Here is a 17844-nt window from a genome sequence, read left to right on the forward strand (position 1 = left end):
ATAATGCCACTTTTATGTAAAATATACTATTTAAAGATAAATGTACATCTCTTTCAGCTGCATTTATTTCTTTGACTCTTTTTGGACAGAAAAAGAAAGTTTGTTCCTAGCAGCACTGCCTCATTGAGGAGCTTATAAAAAAGAAATCTTGGCTTGACAGCACCATCAAGTGGAACATGTGTGCAGGTCATAAATTTTTTTTTTTAAAAACCCCTAAATTCCTTAAACACACAAGTGACTGATTGCTGACTAAGACAACAAACAACGTGAGACCAAAAGAACAATCAGTAAAGATTTTATTTTTCACAATGTTGCCTTGACTCAAAACGTATTTAAAATATAAAAAGAAAAGTGTCAGAAGTGCTGACAAGGTAGTGACAATATTTTGTCTTAATCAGGCAATTACTTTTTATTTTAAGTTTTAGATATTTGAAAGTATGTGAAATTTAATAACAAAAATATCTTTTGGTACTACATGTTTAGTCAAAATGATCAGAAACAGAAATTAGAACCAATATAATATTTTTCACACAAACAGCTGTTTAACATAAAGAACTGTTTAAATTCCTTAAACATCCACAAAATTTTTGTGAACAAGCCCAAACTTATTGTGAGTGACATCGTCCCCTCACATCCCCCAGTGGACTCGAGCTTCACAAGAACCTTCCTCTTCTGGCCCACACTGCTCCTCACTGTGAAGGACCTGGGAATGAGCTCTAAAGGGGCTTTGCTCCAGGAACCTGAAAGTGCCAGAGGTTAAGCACAAAAAATGTGATATTTATCTCACAAATCCACACACATTTCATTGTTCTTTCATTCATTTATTCACCGACTAAAGCACAACTGATATATACTACACTAAGAATACTGAATCGATTTGAAGTCATTAAAAAAACATATCAAAGGACTAAATATGTGCTTATTTTGATCACTTCTAATACACTTTCAGTCAGATTTTAAATTATAAAGCATACCTGAGTCCTAGCATGACATCCACATAGCTGGCATGTCCAGCATCCACCAGCTCCTTGGCAACATGGACACCATCTACAAGAATGTCCACCTTCCAGTGTGTGTTTGACACAAACTCTATGAAGAAGATCTGGAGGTTCTTCCCATACAAACATTGCTGGAAGAAGACCACCGCCTCATCAGGCCACTGATCATCCAATCCAGCTGGCTTCACACCTCTCAGGATGCAGGAATAAGTGACCTTTGGGAGGGTTGTTATCTTGTCTGGAAGGTCATCCAGCTCAACTGACACTTTGTTTGTTACACGAAGAAAATCCTCTAGAGACACACAGAAGTCAGAAGGCGTCTTAACTGCAGCAGCAAAGCCAGAATATAATTTGTCCATTTGAACTGGAGCAAAGGCAAGCTGCTGAGGAGGGCTGGTCTCCACGGTTGGTCCTTTTTCAGTGCCTCCATTGTGCTGCAGTGACACAACTTGATGCAACATGAGAAACAGTTTGTTTATGATTATTTCAACCATCCAGAGGCTATCCGCTTCAGAATAACGCACAAAAATCAACTTGACTTCTTTGCCTATCAAGGGTTTCAGAGTTTCACACCAGTGTCTGTGATCATCGTCCTTCTCAGTGAACCCAAGACTGTTCATCTTGCACAGCACTGCAAGGTTTGGGAATTTCAACAGGTCACTACACTGCTGTCGAATTGAACCAATTGGGATTTCCACTGTTATTCCGTGATCCACCAGGAAAACATTGACATTTTCATCACTCAGGTGCTGAACTATGGCTCTGTGCCACTTGTTTTGACTCTGGACTTGAACTAAGCACTTGAGGCCTTGTTTGATATCCTCTCTTGCTACCATCTTGCACTTGACCAGGCTATCTGCAATGTGACTTTCCAATGCAGTGAGACAGTCACTGGTCCTAAGAAGTCTTACATAAAAGCAGCCATTACTCTGGACCGACAAAAGCATTCCATTCTCTGAGTCTCTGGCTTGAATAGATGGGGTAAGGGATGCATTTCCAAATCTCTTTGTCGTCTTACTCTTGCTACTCTTGACTCTTATCCTGTGATACCTGTGAATTTTCATCCTCATCGGCACTAACACCTTAACAGATGGTGGTTTAGGCGTGAATGTTTCACCTTTGACAGTAGCCATCTTTCTTTCAGACCTTATTTCATTCTTGCATGCTTCATCTCTTTGGTTATTCTGTTTGTGGGACCTCAATTTCTCATTAGCTTCAGAATTAGGAGACTCATCCTCCCTTTCAGTTACAGGTCCTGCATTAAGGCCCACTTCTCCATCAAGAACCTTAATCTTTATGTCCCACTTGGTTCCACATTGCTCTATGAACTCAACCATCAGTGGCTTCTCCATTACTGCATCAGTGAAAGCCACATCATTTCTGAATGTGCTTGGATCCAGCAGCGAGCATGGTATACTGAATCTCGGATGTGACAGATGCTCCTTTGGTATAGAGAAGATCTTTTTCTTCTCAACGACTGCCGAGTTTCCATAGTCCACAAACTCAACTTTGAAACACGAATTGCCTGCAAAGTTCTTCACAACTGAACGATAAAGGGCACCGTCCTCCTCAAACTCAGCCAAAACAATGTCATTGATTCTTAAGGTTGTAGGCATCTTCAAGGATTCTCTGAGGGTACCTGAGTTGAGAACTTCACCCATTTTCAAGATGGCAGGTTCATCCTCTGACAGCTGAAGAAAAAAGCTGTAAATGGAGTCTGTGTGGGAAACAAAACACTTTGCCCTAAAGCCTGCACATATCTTCTTGTCAGGCAGCAGTTGGGGTATTTCTTTTGCCTCTTTCTGTTGGGCTTGCTTCTGTTCCTGTCTTTGTTGTTTCACTTGATTGTTCTGCGATTTCACAGAGGCCCGGGTGTTCAATATGCCCTCATTCTGTGTTCTCACTCTTGTGTTCTTGCTTTGAGTTCTCCCACCAACAAGGCTTTTTGTGTTTTCTTTCTTTTTAGTACCTCTGTGGACAGTGGACAATGTCGAAAGATTTGAATACACGCTAGGATGACTCTTGCTTTTTAACGAAGACTTTGTGTTTCGTTTGCAGGAGGTTTTCTGTTTTCTGTTGATCATCTCAAATCTAACAGCAGTCTTGGGTTTACATGAAAGACTGAGAATGAGCTCCTTCAACTTCTCATTGATGTTCATGTCTCCATCAAATAATTCGACATCAAATGAACCATCTTCATTCTTTCCAAGTATGACAGCTTTCACTTGCTTGTTGAGGACTGCACTACTGAGCCACTCCTTAACATCTGCATACACATCTTTCTTGGACACTGAATGGAGACAACATCTCACGGCTTGCATGGGGGTGTACAACAAATCTGATGAGTCTCTCGGGATGAACATGACTTTGGTCTTCTCTGATATGCTTGTGTTTCCATAGTCCACAAAAAACACACTGAAATGCAGAGGTGAATGAATAGGATGCACTACACCGCGGTACCACTTGCCATCAAAGTATTTTGCCAGGCACAGTTTGCTTACAACAGCTCTTGTAACAACTTGCATCATGTGTTTACTCTCCTCTGAGATTTTCTTCTCAAGCTCAACAATAATGTCAGTGTTTCTTTCAAGATGGCAGTAGACCTCCCACTGACTGTTAACGTAGGTGACATACATTTGTTCCTCATTTCCTGGGTGTAGATCATGTGAAGAGTAGATAAAAGATTCCGGAAACGCTGCTTGCTGTTGCCTTGTTGACGCAGTCACTCGTGTTGCCAGACCTTGTTCTGTGAACGTATCTGTCACACTCTGCTGGGTTTGGCTGTTGTAGAGATCAACAACATTGCACAGCCCCTTGTTTTTCACATATAACTGGGAGACAACTTTACATTTTAGAGCTCCAGTGCTGCTGAAGACAAAATCTTTCAGCAACCTACAGCCTTCTGGACTCCAATTCCCAGAGTTCTTAGGGTCAGCAGGTTCAATTAAGTTGTAAAGGCTGCACCTGAAAGCTTGTTCTTCCAAATAAAGAAATTCTGGCATTATTGCTTGAAGAATGTGTTCACTGACTTGGACAGTATTCCCATAATCAACCAACGTTACTGTGACATTGTCTCTCTGTTTTGCAGTGATTAAGGCCCTGTACCATCGTCCATCTTGAGGTGACTTGGCAATGCAGCATGAATCTCCTGACTCTAGGGGAACCCAATGAGTTGAATAATACTGCTGAAGTTTATCCATCAGTTCTTCCAAAGCTGGAACCATGTCTTGAGGCTGGCACCAGAAATCTGATGGAGAGCTGATATAAGAGCAGTTCACAGTCAACTCACACCCAGGCTTGATATTTAACAGCTTGATGCTAGCAAGAAGTTGAGCTTTCTCAGGTTCATTCTCAGGTTCATTATTCGATGCATTCTCTTCTTCCTTAAAAATCTTCCATTGCTCCTTATCCTCAGCGATGTTTGTTTTCACATTACTTTGGAGGCACCTTGTCTTTTCTGTCCTTTTTTGGTCCAAGTGCCCTTTCGGAATGTATTCAGCCTGCTTGGAAGAGACCAGGAGCTCAGTAATACTCTGATTGTTGCCACTTCCCATCTCAAAAAGGTCAACAACAAATTTGTTTTTTCTCATTTGTACGACATGGATTAGCAAGGCTTTGTTTGACACAGCTCTTCTGAAGAAATCAGAGGCTGAACTTGTCCAGATGTCTTCAACAGGAAAAACATTCGAAAGAGTACAACAAATGGCAAATGCCGCCTTGCAGGCAAATGACTCAGGAATATTCTTGATCAGCATGTGCCACACTTTCTCAGTGTTCCCAAAATCGATGAACAAAACTTCAGCTCCGTGCTTAAGAGTGTCTGTCACTACACCCCTGTAAAAATGCATGTCTCCCTCATAAACCGCACAGCACAGTGTTCCAAGCTTAGGATTTAACAGTACGTCTTCATCCAGCTTCACGTGTTCGAAGTGTTCTGCCATCTTTGACATCATTTCTTCAAACTCCTCATTGCGTTTTTGTGTTCTAATCCAGAAATGGTTTGGATTTTGGACATGTTCAACATAGCCCACAAACACGGAGTCTACCTGCACCTCTTCTACCTTCAGCGTTTGCCCCAGTGTTTCGCCCATGATTGTTTCATGGTACAAGAAGCCACCCTGTTCTTCAGCCTCAGAAACGGACTCAACCTTCATGACTGGACACTTTCTGACAGGCTCCGGCTCTTCCACACCTTCATCTTCAGCACTAATTATAGTGACACAGTACAGGTGGTGTTCTTCATCGTATCTAGTGATCTCCACGTGTAATCGTCCTCCAAGTAAGCCTGATTTCAGGAGACACAACTGCTGAGTTTTGATGGCCTTATCCTCATCACTCAGGCATGCCAGAGAGCAAGGGAATGCCATAATTGGCGTTGAATACAATTCAGGTGCCAACCTGTGGATGTTTTCAACTTTGACGGATTCAACGAATCCGTAGTCAACAAACGAGACTCTAACCCAAGAACTGCCTGGGAGAAACTGCACCAAACCTCTGTACCATCTCCCATCTTTGCTTTTAGCTGAGGACAATAAACCCAGGTTCTCTGGAGTCATCTGAGAACTTTCTTTAGGTCTGCATTCACATGATGCAGCTAACTTCTTTGACATTTCCCAGAGCTCTGCTTCCACACTGGCCATCTGACAGTAAAACAACCCAGGGCTGACAGCGGCAGTTACTCTCACTTTAGCTTGTGTCCCACAACACAAGGCTGGTCCATAGAGTGAAAAAATGCCTTCATATCCCTGCAAACCTGGTGGTTTAAAACAAACTTCTTGTCCCCTTGGCTTTTCAATGAGTAAGTCAGGAACCGGCTCTATTTTCTGTTTGAGAGGCATCTCTGTAAGCATCTCTACCAAGAAGAGAAATGTATCAGTGTCCACATATCTCCCAAAGCCATGTGTAACTAAGCCGGTGTTGATGTCAGGGACTTCTAGTAGGAGGACTTTGTGGGGAAGCAGTGCTTGAATGTAACCGTTGATATTTCTGCCGATCAGGCTTGAGAAAAACTCCTCAACCACAGAGTGAGAACAACTCTGAAGAAGCAGCACATTAGCAAGAAAACCACAAACTATTTTCGGAGGCAGGATGAACAGGTCATTTGAACAGGAAGAAACGTTTGTGGCACTGACAGTCAACACGTTTCCGTGATCAATGAGGAAAACATCAAAGAGGTTGTCCCGTCGTTTCTGAACTCTTCCTCTGTACCAGCGAGCTGAAGTCAAATCTTCCACGAGGCAAAACTCTCCAATATCCACTTCAGCTTTAGTCTTTGGTACATTCTGTATTTCTCCCTGCAAGATACTATAGTCAAGTTCACATATGGTGAGGTACTGTCCCTGGAAGTGTATCAGGATTGCTTCAGGGTTCCAGTCCAAGTGAGTTAACTTGAGGTCCACTGGCCAAAGGGCGCATGGTGCGGATGGGGATAAATCTTGAGACCTGCAAAGTAAAATGGCTTTCATTATCAACAATAGTTCATACAAGTACAGATTAAATGGTTACTTTGTATAGCATTTATATTCATGTTTTATGTATTATTTATATATGCCAATTCATTGAAATGTTAAAATGCGAGGAGTCAAAATCACTCTGATATTCCATACCAAAATCTCATTTCCCAATATCTAATAATGAAATGTATCAAAGTATATTACATTTTATGGAAACTCTATAAATGACTAGTTTATTAATAGTGCTAGTTTATATAAAAACCACATTAAAGATTTTTTTTTAATTATAAGCTCAAAGATGAATGGTGCTAATCCATATGTGATTACTTTTCTCCTTTTACACAGAACTATTGGGAAATGTTCTCTGGTCCACGTCAGACTTCTCATAACCAAACCACATGCGTGCTACAAAGAGACGCCCTCATTTACAAACAAGCTCCTCGATTTGTCTCGACTGGTCTTTGTCCTGCCTCTGTCTCACCTTTACTCACCATGCTTATATTCACATTCCTGATTGCTTCTAATCATCCAAATGATGAAAACAATATTGCCATAAACAACAGAGCATAACTTGAAACAACAGATGTTTTTATTTGAGATCCAATATCTGGGACTAATATCACTGAAATTGTGACTCAAAAGCCTGGATTTGACTTTCTGCCTTTATTACACCATGTATTAGTAGCAGTGCATCGTTATGTCATGCCTCGTAAAGTTTTGCATGGCTTATACGACTTAAAAGCCCTAACAATGACAATCCCTTCTCTATCAGCTTCTTTTTTTTCTCTCAGTGTAGCACAATGCTCCTTATATCTGAAATTCTGTTTCAGAAATTTGTGCAATTGAAAGGCTGAACAATTTAGCTTTGCCATTTTCCTGAAGCTAATTAACAAAGAAGAAAACATTATAAAACATCAAAAAAATATGTTCTTTTAAATACCCAGAATTTTCCAAACTGTGTATCCCCTGCATAGGAGCATGAAGTCAGATATAATACTTTTACATAATGGTTTTACACATTTGTGATGCATTTTAGAAAGAAGTATAAAGATCTGGTTTTCACGAGATATAAAGAAGAGATAGCTGTTGAATTTCAGTGATTTTGTTAGCCGTGGCTTCACTACATGATATTGTAGCGCGTTTTGCTTTATTTTGTACAGAATTTTTATATTATAATTTTTTTTTCTTTTTTTCCTCTAAATGATTTTCTGCATATTGTCTATGTGATCAAAATAAATAGAAAAAGAAACAGAAAAGCACATTCTTACCTTTCAAGATCAGATCCCAGTGTGGACTGCATGGCAGCAGAATAAGGAACAATTGCATCCCAAAATAAACCTGTAGGGGGGGGAAAAAAAGTCTTAATTCGACAACTAATATATGATTTAAAGCCAGGCTTCTGAGGTTATTATCAGGTACAGGTGTACACACACATATATATATATATATATATATATATTCATTTATTAGGGGTGCAACGATACTCGTATCGATATTGAACCGTTCGATACAGTGCTTTCGGTTCGGTACGCATATGTATTGAACAAATTTCTTAATTTGTTTTTTCAACTTCTCTTCTGACGATGCTGTCTGTGTTGAGAGCTCAGTGGATCTGCGTTCGACTACTCCGCCTAGGCTGCACTGTCGAGCGCAGATCCACTGAGCGAAGGGCAAGCTAGCAAGACAGAAGCTAAGCTTGTTGCAACATGGCAAATTGAACCTCCCCCCCCCTCATTCAGATCTGGCGTTTGGAACTATTTTGGTTTTCATGTGACGTATGACCCTGATGGACAAAAGTAAAACAGTATGTCGGATGTGCCACGCAATGCACATGGTGGGAATTAGTGTGTTAGCGCAGTTAGCTCGTTAACGTGTTGGCCGTCTAGCCCCATGCACGGGGCGATCAGGGGTAGCTCGTTAACGGAGATTTGCCGTGTTGTGGCGTTAAGGTCATTTCAATGAGATTAACCTGAAAGCACTAGTGGGAACACAACGAATATGACTGCACATTTACGCCGACATCATCCTAGTGCAAAGACAAAAACAACAAGCATGCATGCTACAAACTTTACCCGAGTCATTTAGACAGCCGTTAGCACATGATTCTCCTTATGGGGACCTGATATGTTTAATATGCTGCTGAGAATATAGCCCAGAAGAAGCGGATAGTATAGCTTTTATTTTGGAAAGAGCCATTTCTCTGTAATAAACTCTCTTTTCCAAAGATGAGTGATTCCTCAATCAGATACAGGGCTCGCAATATCGCTATCCCGACGTCCCGGGGCTAGCGATTCTTCCAGTCGGGCTACCAAAATCTATCTCTGCCCTGCCCGTCGGGCTATCGTAGGAAGGAAAAATATATGTCAATGCTTTTGCATTCTTTCAGAAATGTAGCTGGGTAATTATGTCAGTGGCATCGGTGAGCCACTGTCAATATGTGACATATTGAAGTCGCGTTTGAATTTGCGCTTGTTTTTTTGCTTTCACTTTGCAATCGTGCGAACTGTGTATAGAGAGCGACAGCACTGATCTGTGAGTGATGATAATTTGTGCACCAATTCCTCTGACATCGTCTTATTAATCGTTAGCTTACTATGCAAACATGACAAGTGAAATCTCCTGCAGCAAGCTTAAACATGTGAGAGGTTGATCGCGCAGAGAATCGCTGAGCTTATGTGAGTCCGTGTGTAAAAGCAGCAGGATTTATATTTCAGTTCTGCTGAGCCAAATAAGACAGGTCAGGGTGAAGAAATGACAGCCAAAGAAAAGCTTACCACAAAACGGAGAAGTTATGACAAATCAGACTATAAGGCAAAAAGAAAGTGCAGCTTTATGGTTTCATGGACAAACCTGAAGGGGTTAACTGTATTAATATTTAAACCCAGGTTTCACTGACTTCAAGGGTCTCACTTGTGACAGCGTTCATCAGATATCTCATGTTTACCTTTTTCCTGCTCTGCTTCTGTGTACACACACACACACGAATATATATATATATATATATATATATATATATATATATATTTTCCGCACCTTTTTTAAAGAGCTGAGCAAATTTCACAAACCAATGTCAATGCAAGAGCCCCCCCTGCTGTCTGATAAAGTGATTTACAATATTTGGGATAGTAATAGTTGGGAGACACAGCAAACCTGGCAGTAACATGATGTGCCATCATGCAGAACTATCTGTGCAACCTCTGTAAGGGTCTAAGTATCAACTCGTGCTACAATCAGTGACACTGACTCTGATTAAAAAGTATTCCTTTGAGTTTTTTGAGCAGTGTACATGAAACTAATGTTTTTTAAAGTCAAGTCTGATCTCAGAGCAAAGTAAATCATTTACCAGCCTACATCTATGATCTGCGACAGCCCTATGTCCCTAGCAGGTCCCTGAGGTCATCTGATCAGGGCTTACTTGCTATAAAACGGACTAAGATGAGAAATAAGGGTGATAGAGCTTTTGCCACTGTGGCCTCTAGACTGTGGAACTCTCTCCCCCAAACCTTAAGAACTGTGGACTCAGTAGCTGTTTTTAAAAAAACAACTCAAAACTTTAAAACTTTTGGTTAACTTTTGCCTGTTTTATATTGTCTGTTTTACCTTTTTATGGCTTGTTATCTTATGTGCAGCACTTTCTGACACTGTGTAGAAAGGTGCTGTATAAATAAAATTGTATTTATTTATTTAGGGGTAGGCAACCTTTCTGATGGCGAGTGCCATTTAAAATTTCCTCAAGTCAGTGTGCCATATGATTGCATTAGCAATAAATTTAATAACGCTCTATATGAACAGTTATACAATATATGGAACCACTTCATAGAATTATTTGTTCGCAGATGTTGGCAGCTATCAGTGAATAGTTATCAGCTGTTTTGAAACAAAAAAAAGACACTTTTTATCCATAACAAGAACTCCATAACAGCAAAGGGTCTGTACAACAGAAAATACAAATGCTATTTATGGTCTCCTCACAACAATGATAAGAAAAATAAACTAAGCCAATATGGCATGTTTGTTAATACAGAGACACACATGTTAATCTGATCTCTGGCCTCCCACTCAGAGACACAGGTCTCCGAGTGTCCAGCATTCAGACGGCTACCTGAGGAAAGAAAATCTGCTCACACAGATATTTAGAGCCAAATACTGTCAATAATGCCTCTGCAATGTTCTGAAGACAGTTAAACTTGTCAGGTAGTGATGTCCAGCAGGTGAAAATGCAAGCTCCATGAACACGCACAGCTGTGGATTAGAGCTGCTTTGATGTCACATTAACTGGTATTAACTCAGCCAGTTAATGTGAGACAAATCCAGCTGCTCATTAAAGATTTCTGGTTTGATCAGAAAATAAAACATTGGTCCAAACACCTGAAAGTCCCAAAAACGCATTGTGTCTCAAGTCTAGGGCTGTGCGATATGACCAAAATCTCATATCCCAATATCAGAATTCTATCGTCCGATAATGATATAAATCACAAAAATTTTCTGTAAATTCCGTGAATCTCGGGCAGCTCGACTTGCGTGAAGTGTTTCCAGCTGGGCGTGCTTTACCCGGAGTCGAGTGTTTTAACCGATGCATGAAGCTATACATCTATAGACATAAGTTGTAACGGCCGCCGTTTTCTTTGTGAGTATTTATTACACGGCGTGCTGCGGGTTGCCTGTTCTAACGTTTGAGTCTAAGGTTTATTTTTTAGCACCTGGGCCCTATTTCAGGAAGCCAGTTTAGAAAACTCAGAGTGAAAAACGATACACGGGGTTGAGTAACCCCGAACTGTCCAACTCGGAATATTCGGTTTCAGAAAGGCTGATAACAATTAGTTCAATCAACGCGGAGTTGCTTTAACCCCAAGTTAAGAGCGCGCACGAGGATACATAAAGCCCTGATTAGTGGAGCACAGTCACCATGGAGATGGAGGGAAAGAAGGCGCGGTCAATGTATTTTACTGCGCTTGAGGCCGAAATTCTGATGGCAGTATATGCCGATAACATGCAAATTCTGCGGAAAAAAAGTAACACAGCCTCAGCTGCAAAACAAAGGGAGCATGCATGGCAAAACATAGTCAATGCGTGAGTGTTAATTTAAACATTGATCTAGGGATTTCCACCCATTTAACATGTTATTTTATTTTATTTTTTTATTTTATACATTTGATTTTGTGATGTGATGTGAGCGCAGGTGCAACCCAACAGGCCCCAAACGTTCCTGGCAGCAAGTAAAAATGAAATATAAAAATATAGTCCAAACAGGTGAGGTTTGTATTATGAGCCATAGTGCTTGGTCTGTTTGTCCGATGTAAATCGATTGCAGTTAGAGGCTACATTAATTTCCCCTCTGTAAGCACTTATTGAAATTATCTGAGCATTACAAGTACATATTTGCTTACTCTGTATGCTCAAATGTGACCCGTTATAGCCAACAGAAAAAAAAGCGGAGGCCGGAAAAACAGGTGGGGGTCCTCCACCACCACCACTCACAGAGCCTGGCCACTTGGCTTCCACATTTGTGATAATGTTGGCAGCATCACATATGATCTTCACAGTGCAGAGAACACAAATTAGCATCCATTACTATAATGAAATAATTTGTTAGTTTGACATGCTACAGGGAACTATGTACCTGTACATTAATGCTGTGGAAAGACTTCCTGTTCACATAGTCTCCTTCATTTACTGAAGGAGCAATGATTGGAATGTGAGTGCCATCTATACAGCCAATCACGCCTGGGAACCGTGAGAATAAATGTAAAATTTAAGTAGTAGTTCAAGTATCACCACATCATGAATTAAGTTTTGTTCATCCTGATACCTGCAATTTTGTAGAATCCCTCTTTGATAAATCTTGTGGGTCTATGACCGGGGAACACCACAAACGAGTACAGGAGACGTTTCAGTGCAAATGTAACATTCCTGGCTGCCCGACAGACGGTAGCCTTGGAAACGTGCTCAGCGTCACCAATATTATACAGAAAGCTCCCGTTTGCAAAAAACCGAAGTGCAATACAAATAATATGTACAGAACTGAGAGGATGTCCGCGATGTGTCACATGAGCAATATTAGGCCTGAGGAGGTTATTCAAATAAATTATAGATTGTGCTGAAAAACGGTAACGTTCACACAGGAAATCATCAGGAAATGATAAAATGTCCGAACGCGCTCTAATCACTCTCTCCCGGCGGAGAGCTCTGCGGAGAATTTGGGCTTCACGATCTACTGGCTCTTCAAGGAAGGGGCACGCCATGTCTGACACTTCCTACAGTCAGGTTTCTGACAAAGAGGCGGAGAAGGTCAGGGTTAGTTGAAGTAAACCTGCGAGGGGGCAGGTTAGCTTCACGGAGTGTGTCGTCATAGTGACTCACTCAGAATTAATCTAAACTCGCTTTGTGAAACCGAAAACCCAGAGTTTTCGTTAACTCAGGGTATACTTACTCAGAGTTTGCACTAAACCGGCTTTCTGAAACAGGGCCCAGGCGGCTCTTTTTTACTTCTCATCCGTAAATAATCTGCACTTTCATGTGATTCAGTTTATTTTGAAAAGTCTCAACAGGATCTTGAGCTTTATTGTGAAAGGTTTATGTGGAACATAAACAAGCGGACATGCGAAGGTGTTACCGTCGCTGTTGCTAACGACAACGCATAAAAACAGGAGCTTGTCCGTCTGTAGTGTGGTTATATTAAATATAAAAGAAAGAGAGAACTTTAAGAAATTAATATAGCCACTACAGTGACCATCAAAACGATGAAAAAATATTGCCGTAAACAGTTTATTTTGCGACACCACGAAACAAACGATAGCGTAAAATGAAACGATAGACGTTTTTATATCCTCATCCGATATATATCGTTATATCGAACAGCCCTACTCGAGTCTACGGATGTATCCGTGTGTCTCCGTGGTGCTGATGCTGTGCTGAGCGAACAGCTCCTGAAGCTTTTGAAGTGTCAGAATGTGGAAAGCTAACAACGTCCCTCTTACCAGTAGGTGAAGTTATTTTTAGCCGATTACAAGTTGAATCTGGTAGTTGGGGTTGTTAGCTAAGATACCGTCATTAAGAAGAGCCACAACTTATGTGTCTATGCGAGCTGATTTGCGATGTGCACCGCTGGCGCGGCCATTTATTTTTTGATGCACTTTCTCAGATTAATTCACTGCGTGTCGTGCCCAGGGCTGGACTGGGACAAAAAAACAGCCCGGGCATTTTGACTAGAGACCAGCCCACCAGGTATTAAAGCCATAAAGTCTTTGAATGAAAACAAACGCTGTTGTGACAGTGATGTACGCTGTCTTGTTGGTATATGTATGATTTCTATACATTTTACATCAGATAAAAACTTTGGTTGTAAGCTTCAGATAATTATTTAATAACAGCCAGACATTTTAAATTAGAAAAAGAAAGTATTTCTTTGTGCCCCCCTCTCCCTGTTAATGCCCTACCTGGCCCTCCTGGCAAAACTTTGCTAGACCCGCCCCTGCACAGTTACCAGCTGTCAGCTACTTAGAAAAGGATCCTGGTGTTATTTGTCTCTCAGCAACAGTTCATAACTTCCCTTCAACTCATTCATGTCACCTAAAAGGTAAACCTGTTTCTCCATCACCACACAGCTCTGATGATTCAGTAAGGACATCTCGTGGTTTCATCTTCATGTTTCCCTCTCACCACATATCTAAACAGACATCATGACCAGCAGCTTTTTTACAGCTGTGGCTCCAGCAAACATCAGCTGATACTAGAAATTAATATTAAATAAATTCTAACAACAGCTGATCAAGCTTAAACGTGCTGCTTTTGTTTAGCGCAACATCTGCTGGTTTCCTCTTTCTGGCGCAAAGTGGGCGATAAACAAACAAGAGAGAAAAGCCGATCAGCTGATCATTGATCAGTTTCATGATTGAAGTAGCAACAGGAGAGGGAGGGGGAGAGGATGAGAGGAGTAGAGGCAGCTGTGCAGCATAACGACAGAATAAACCCACCTTTGTGTCTTTTTCCATCCTAGACAAACTGCGTCCCTTCTCAGCTCAACACGAAACGCGTAATAATTTCTCTGAATACGAGATGATTCCATCTTTTTACTGGATGCTTGGCAACGCTACTAACTAACCTTATGAATAAAATAAAGTTCACTATCAGTAACATCATAGCACCCACCCAGCTGTATAGAAACTCCGTCATGCTAGCTAGTACACAGTACGAGTTATTGTAACGGACTGTAAAAAGTCAAGACAACGAAAATAAACTCCACCTAAACTTGGTTTATATCTGACCCACATAGACTGCAGGTCATAACTTCTTACCTGAAGTTCAGTTCACCTGACACTCAGACCGGCGGCCGCCTCGAGTCTCTCCTCCTCCTGCCTCCCCTTTCCTCATCCACCTGCTGGCCTCCACCACTTGTTAATTTTACTGAATCTGTGGAAGCTACGCCATAGCCACCACCAAACAACTGAGTTATTTTTACACACCGGCCAGCATCTGGCCAATCCACCACCTCTCATTGTTTATACCGTTACAAAAAATATATATATCATCGGCCACCGAGCAAATGCCCAATGGCCAGTCCAGCTATGGTCGTGCCATCAGTTAACCCTTTGTGTGCCACAGGTTGCCGACCCCTCATTTATAAGTACTTAAAAACACAGGCAGTCAGGGACACTGATCAAAGGATGAGGATGATAACATGGTGAAGATGTGGGTGAGTATTTTAAAAAGAAAATAATTTAAAATTATTAAATCATTTTAAGAGGTAGCTTAGCTGATAAAAAATATATAGTATCTGCAAATTTTTGTTTCCCCAGTCTTAAAATTGTAAAATTGTTCCTGCTTTTTCCCCCTCCCGAGTCATTTGTTCAACAAGAAGGGTCCAAGGGTAAATGATGGCTGTAGAGTGAGATTTTTGGGCTCTTGGCAGGTTTAAATTTCTGTTTTTCCCCACTTTGGCAGATGTTGACTTCCCCACACTAGCTTTCCATCCATTAAAAATATTATTTCTTTTTGTGGGAAAAAAATCTTTTTTTTTCTATAGCAAAAAGCTATATAGAAAGAGGCCTCCCTTTAAGGGAGGAAAGACCGCTTGGACTAAGGGAGTCCCTTAATCCAAGCGGTCTTCCCACAACAGTTTCATACTACTACTACTAATACTAATAGTAGTAGTAGTAGTAGTAGTAAATAAAAGCCTTTTATGACAATAAATAGTTTATAGCAGAGAAAGAATTATTTTTTTTTATCCAGACACAACCTTTTCATTTTATTTTTTTAATATCACATATACCGCGGCTAGTTTAGATTTTCGCGATGTAGTGCATATAAACCTTTAATAAAAATGCAATTATTGAATACAGAATCTGACAAACTGTTATTTGCCTACACCTGCAGGATGGGTAAGCGTTTCGGTAAACGGAAAGTGAGCAGAGTGTTTCATGAAAAGGAGTTAGCTTCAGTAGAAGTAGCACAGAGCTAACTATGCTAAGCTACCCTCACAGCTGCGTCTAACGCCTTCCTTGTGCTGGCTCTGATCCCTAATGAGCCCTCCGTGACTAAGAGTACTGGTTAGCTGGTAACACCTGTGTGACTGCAGTTCCCTGGCTCACCTTGAAGTCTCTTTTCTACCTTCTGTCCTGCCTCAGATGTGTAAGGACGGTCCAGGCCGAGAGCACGTGGCTGATCTCATTTCCTGCTGCTGCCGTCTGTCTCGTGCTCCAGGTAAAATCTGTAAAAACATGGCGGCCTGAAGTACGAGATACTTATGCAACAGGTACCATCAACTCCCTGCTCATATAAACAATAGAGGGGAGGGGACATATCTCGACGAGTATTTAAAACGCACACATTTGACCGTCCTAATAAATCCAGGAGGAGACTACTTATGTTGTAATGTTTTATTTTGTTTGTTTTGCTCTTCTTCTACTTCTTTTTTTACATCAATAATACAAGAACAACTTTATTTATCCCAAAATGCGGAAGGCCAGCCTATGATTTAAAAAGGCCTAGTTTAAATAAAGTAGACAATCTCAATAAAAGGACTCAGTGAGATAGAAAAAAAAAGAAGGATACAAAGAACAGGACACAACAAATAAAATAAAAGAGTTCCGTAAATAAAAATCTAAACATAATTACAATAAGGAGTAAGGTGGACACATATCATAATAAGTGTTTTAATAAGTGTGTTTTTTGGTTGTTTTTTGAATGCTCTTCTGCATTCTTTGGCTGCAATGAGTGGATATCTGTTACAATTGACAGCAGTCTGATCCATCTCCTCTCACCTCCGACATGTACAAGTCATTTTCTCCCAGCTCACTGAATATTTTCTTTTAATTCATTCTCTGTAAACCGTAGATATGTCTGCTTGAGCAAATTCCAGTAGATCAGCAGTTTCTGATATACTCAGACCAGTCTGTGAGGCACCCACCGTCAACCGTGTCACACTCAAAATCACTGAAATCAACTTTCTTTCTTTCTTTCTTGCATGCCGTACCTAAATGAGTTGAGTTGCTGCAATGTGACTGGCTGATTAGATATTCATCTCAATGAGCAGATAAACAGAAGTAACTAATGATGTTGTCTGTAAGTTTATTTTTACATTATCCAGAGCCACAGTTATTTGGATGACTTCTGCATGCTGAAGATTTCAAGCATTGTGAATGAATAAAGGTATAAAATTCACTAGAAACTATGGAAATAGCTGAGGGTCAATATGTGCTGGTGGAGGACCTCCAAGTTCCATACTTAATGTGTCTGCTCCAGTGCTCAAGCAGTCTAGACCAGTATATACTGTACATAAATATTGTTATCTATGTGGGAACATCAGTGAACAGTGTAACTAAAGATTAAAGTCATCTTAAAAAGTGGGATCAATAAAAAGTAAGAAGAAAATAACTTTTAGACTGAAAGCTTAACAGTTTAAAGGATATCTTCCCTTTTCTAGAGTAACACTTACAAAAGCGAGCAAAACTATAAACTTAATAAATATGACATGTGTTTAATCATGATGGGGTTTTTTTTTACCTTTGTTGTATTATTTTCAGTGTTGTGGTATAAATTAGTGGATTAATTGATTAGGATGAAGCAAGATTATTTGGCAACGATCTAGCAAATGACCAAATATTACATAGTTGCAGCTGTTTTTGTTGTTTGGTTATTTTTATCGGCTTTGATATTTTAAAATATGATTGATTTGTGATTGTATTGTTAGTAGATTGTAATTTACACTTTCCCCCCCACTATATTCTCACAGTTTACTTCTGTAACTGACGCAGAAATAAATAAAGGAATGTAAAAGCAACTAATATACCTATTGTGCCACAACCATTTCAGCATGAAATAAAATGTAAACACAGATGTTACTAATGATGGTCATGTGGTAGTTCTGTTGTATTTAGGTACAGGGCGTTAATTAA

At 40.4% G+C, this 17844-nt stretch overlaps 1 protein-coding gene across 1 annotated transcript; it reads right to left on the reverse strand.

Annotated features, from left to right (window-relative positions):
- Positions 1-279: 279 nt before the first annotated feature.
- On the reverse strand, positions 280-16198 carry tdrd15 (tudor domain containing 15). Its single transcript, XM_085432393.1, has 4 exons — positions 16039-16198; positions 7720-7789; positions 975-6440; positions 280-740 (listed from the first exon to the last, which is right to left on the reverse strand). Exons 2-4 carry the CDS (start codon positions 7749-7751, stop codon positions 629-631), a joined length of 5610 nt encoding a protein of 1869 aa, XP_085288519.1. The 5' UTR covers positions 7752-7789; positions 16039-16198; the 3' UTR covers positions 280-628.
- Between the last annotated feature and the right edge of the window lie 1646 nt (positions 16199-17844).

This window comes from Copadichromis virginalis, linkage group LG15, assembly GCF_057382275.1.
Source record: "Copadichromis virginalis isolate Kocher_CV1m ecotype Utaka linkage group LG15, C_Virginalis_male_GT1.1, whole genome shotgun sequence".
NCBI lineage: Eukaryota > Metazoa > Chordata > Actinopteri > Cichliformes > Cichlidae > Copadichromis > Copadichromis virginalis.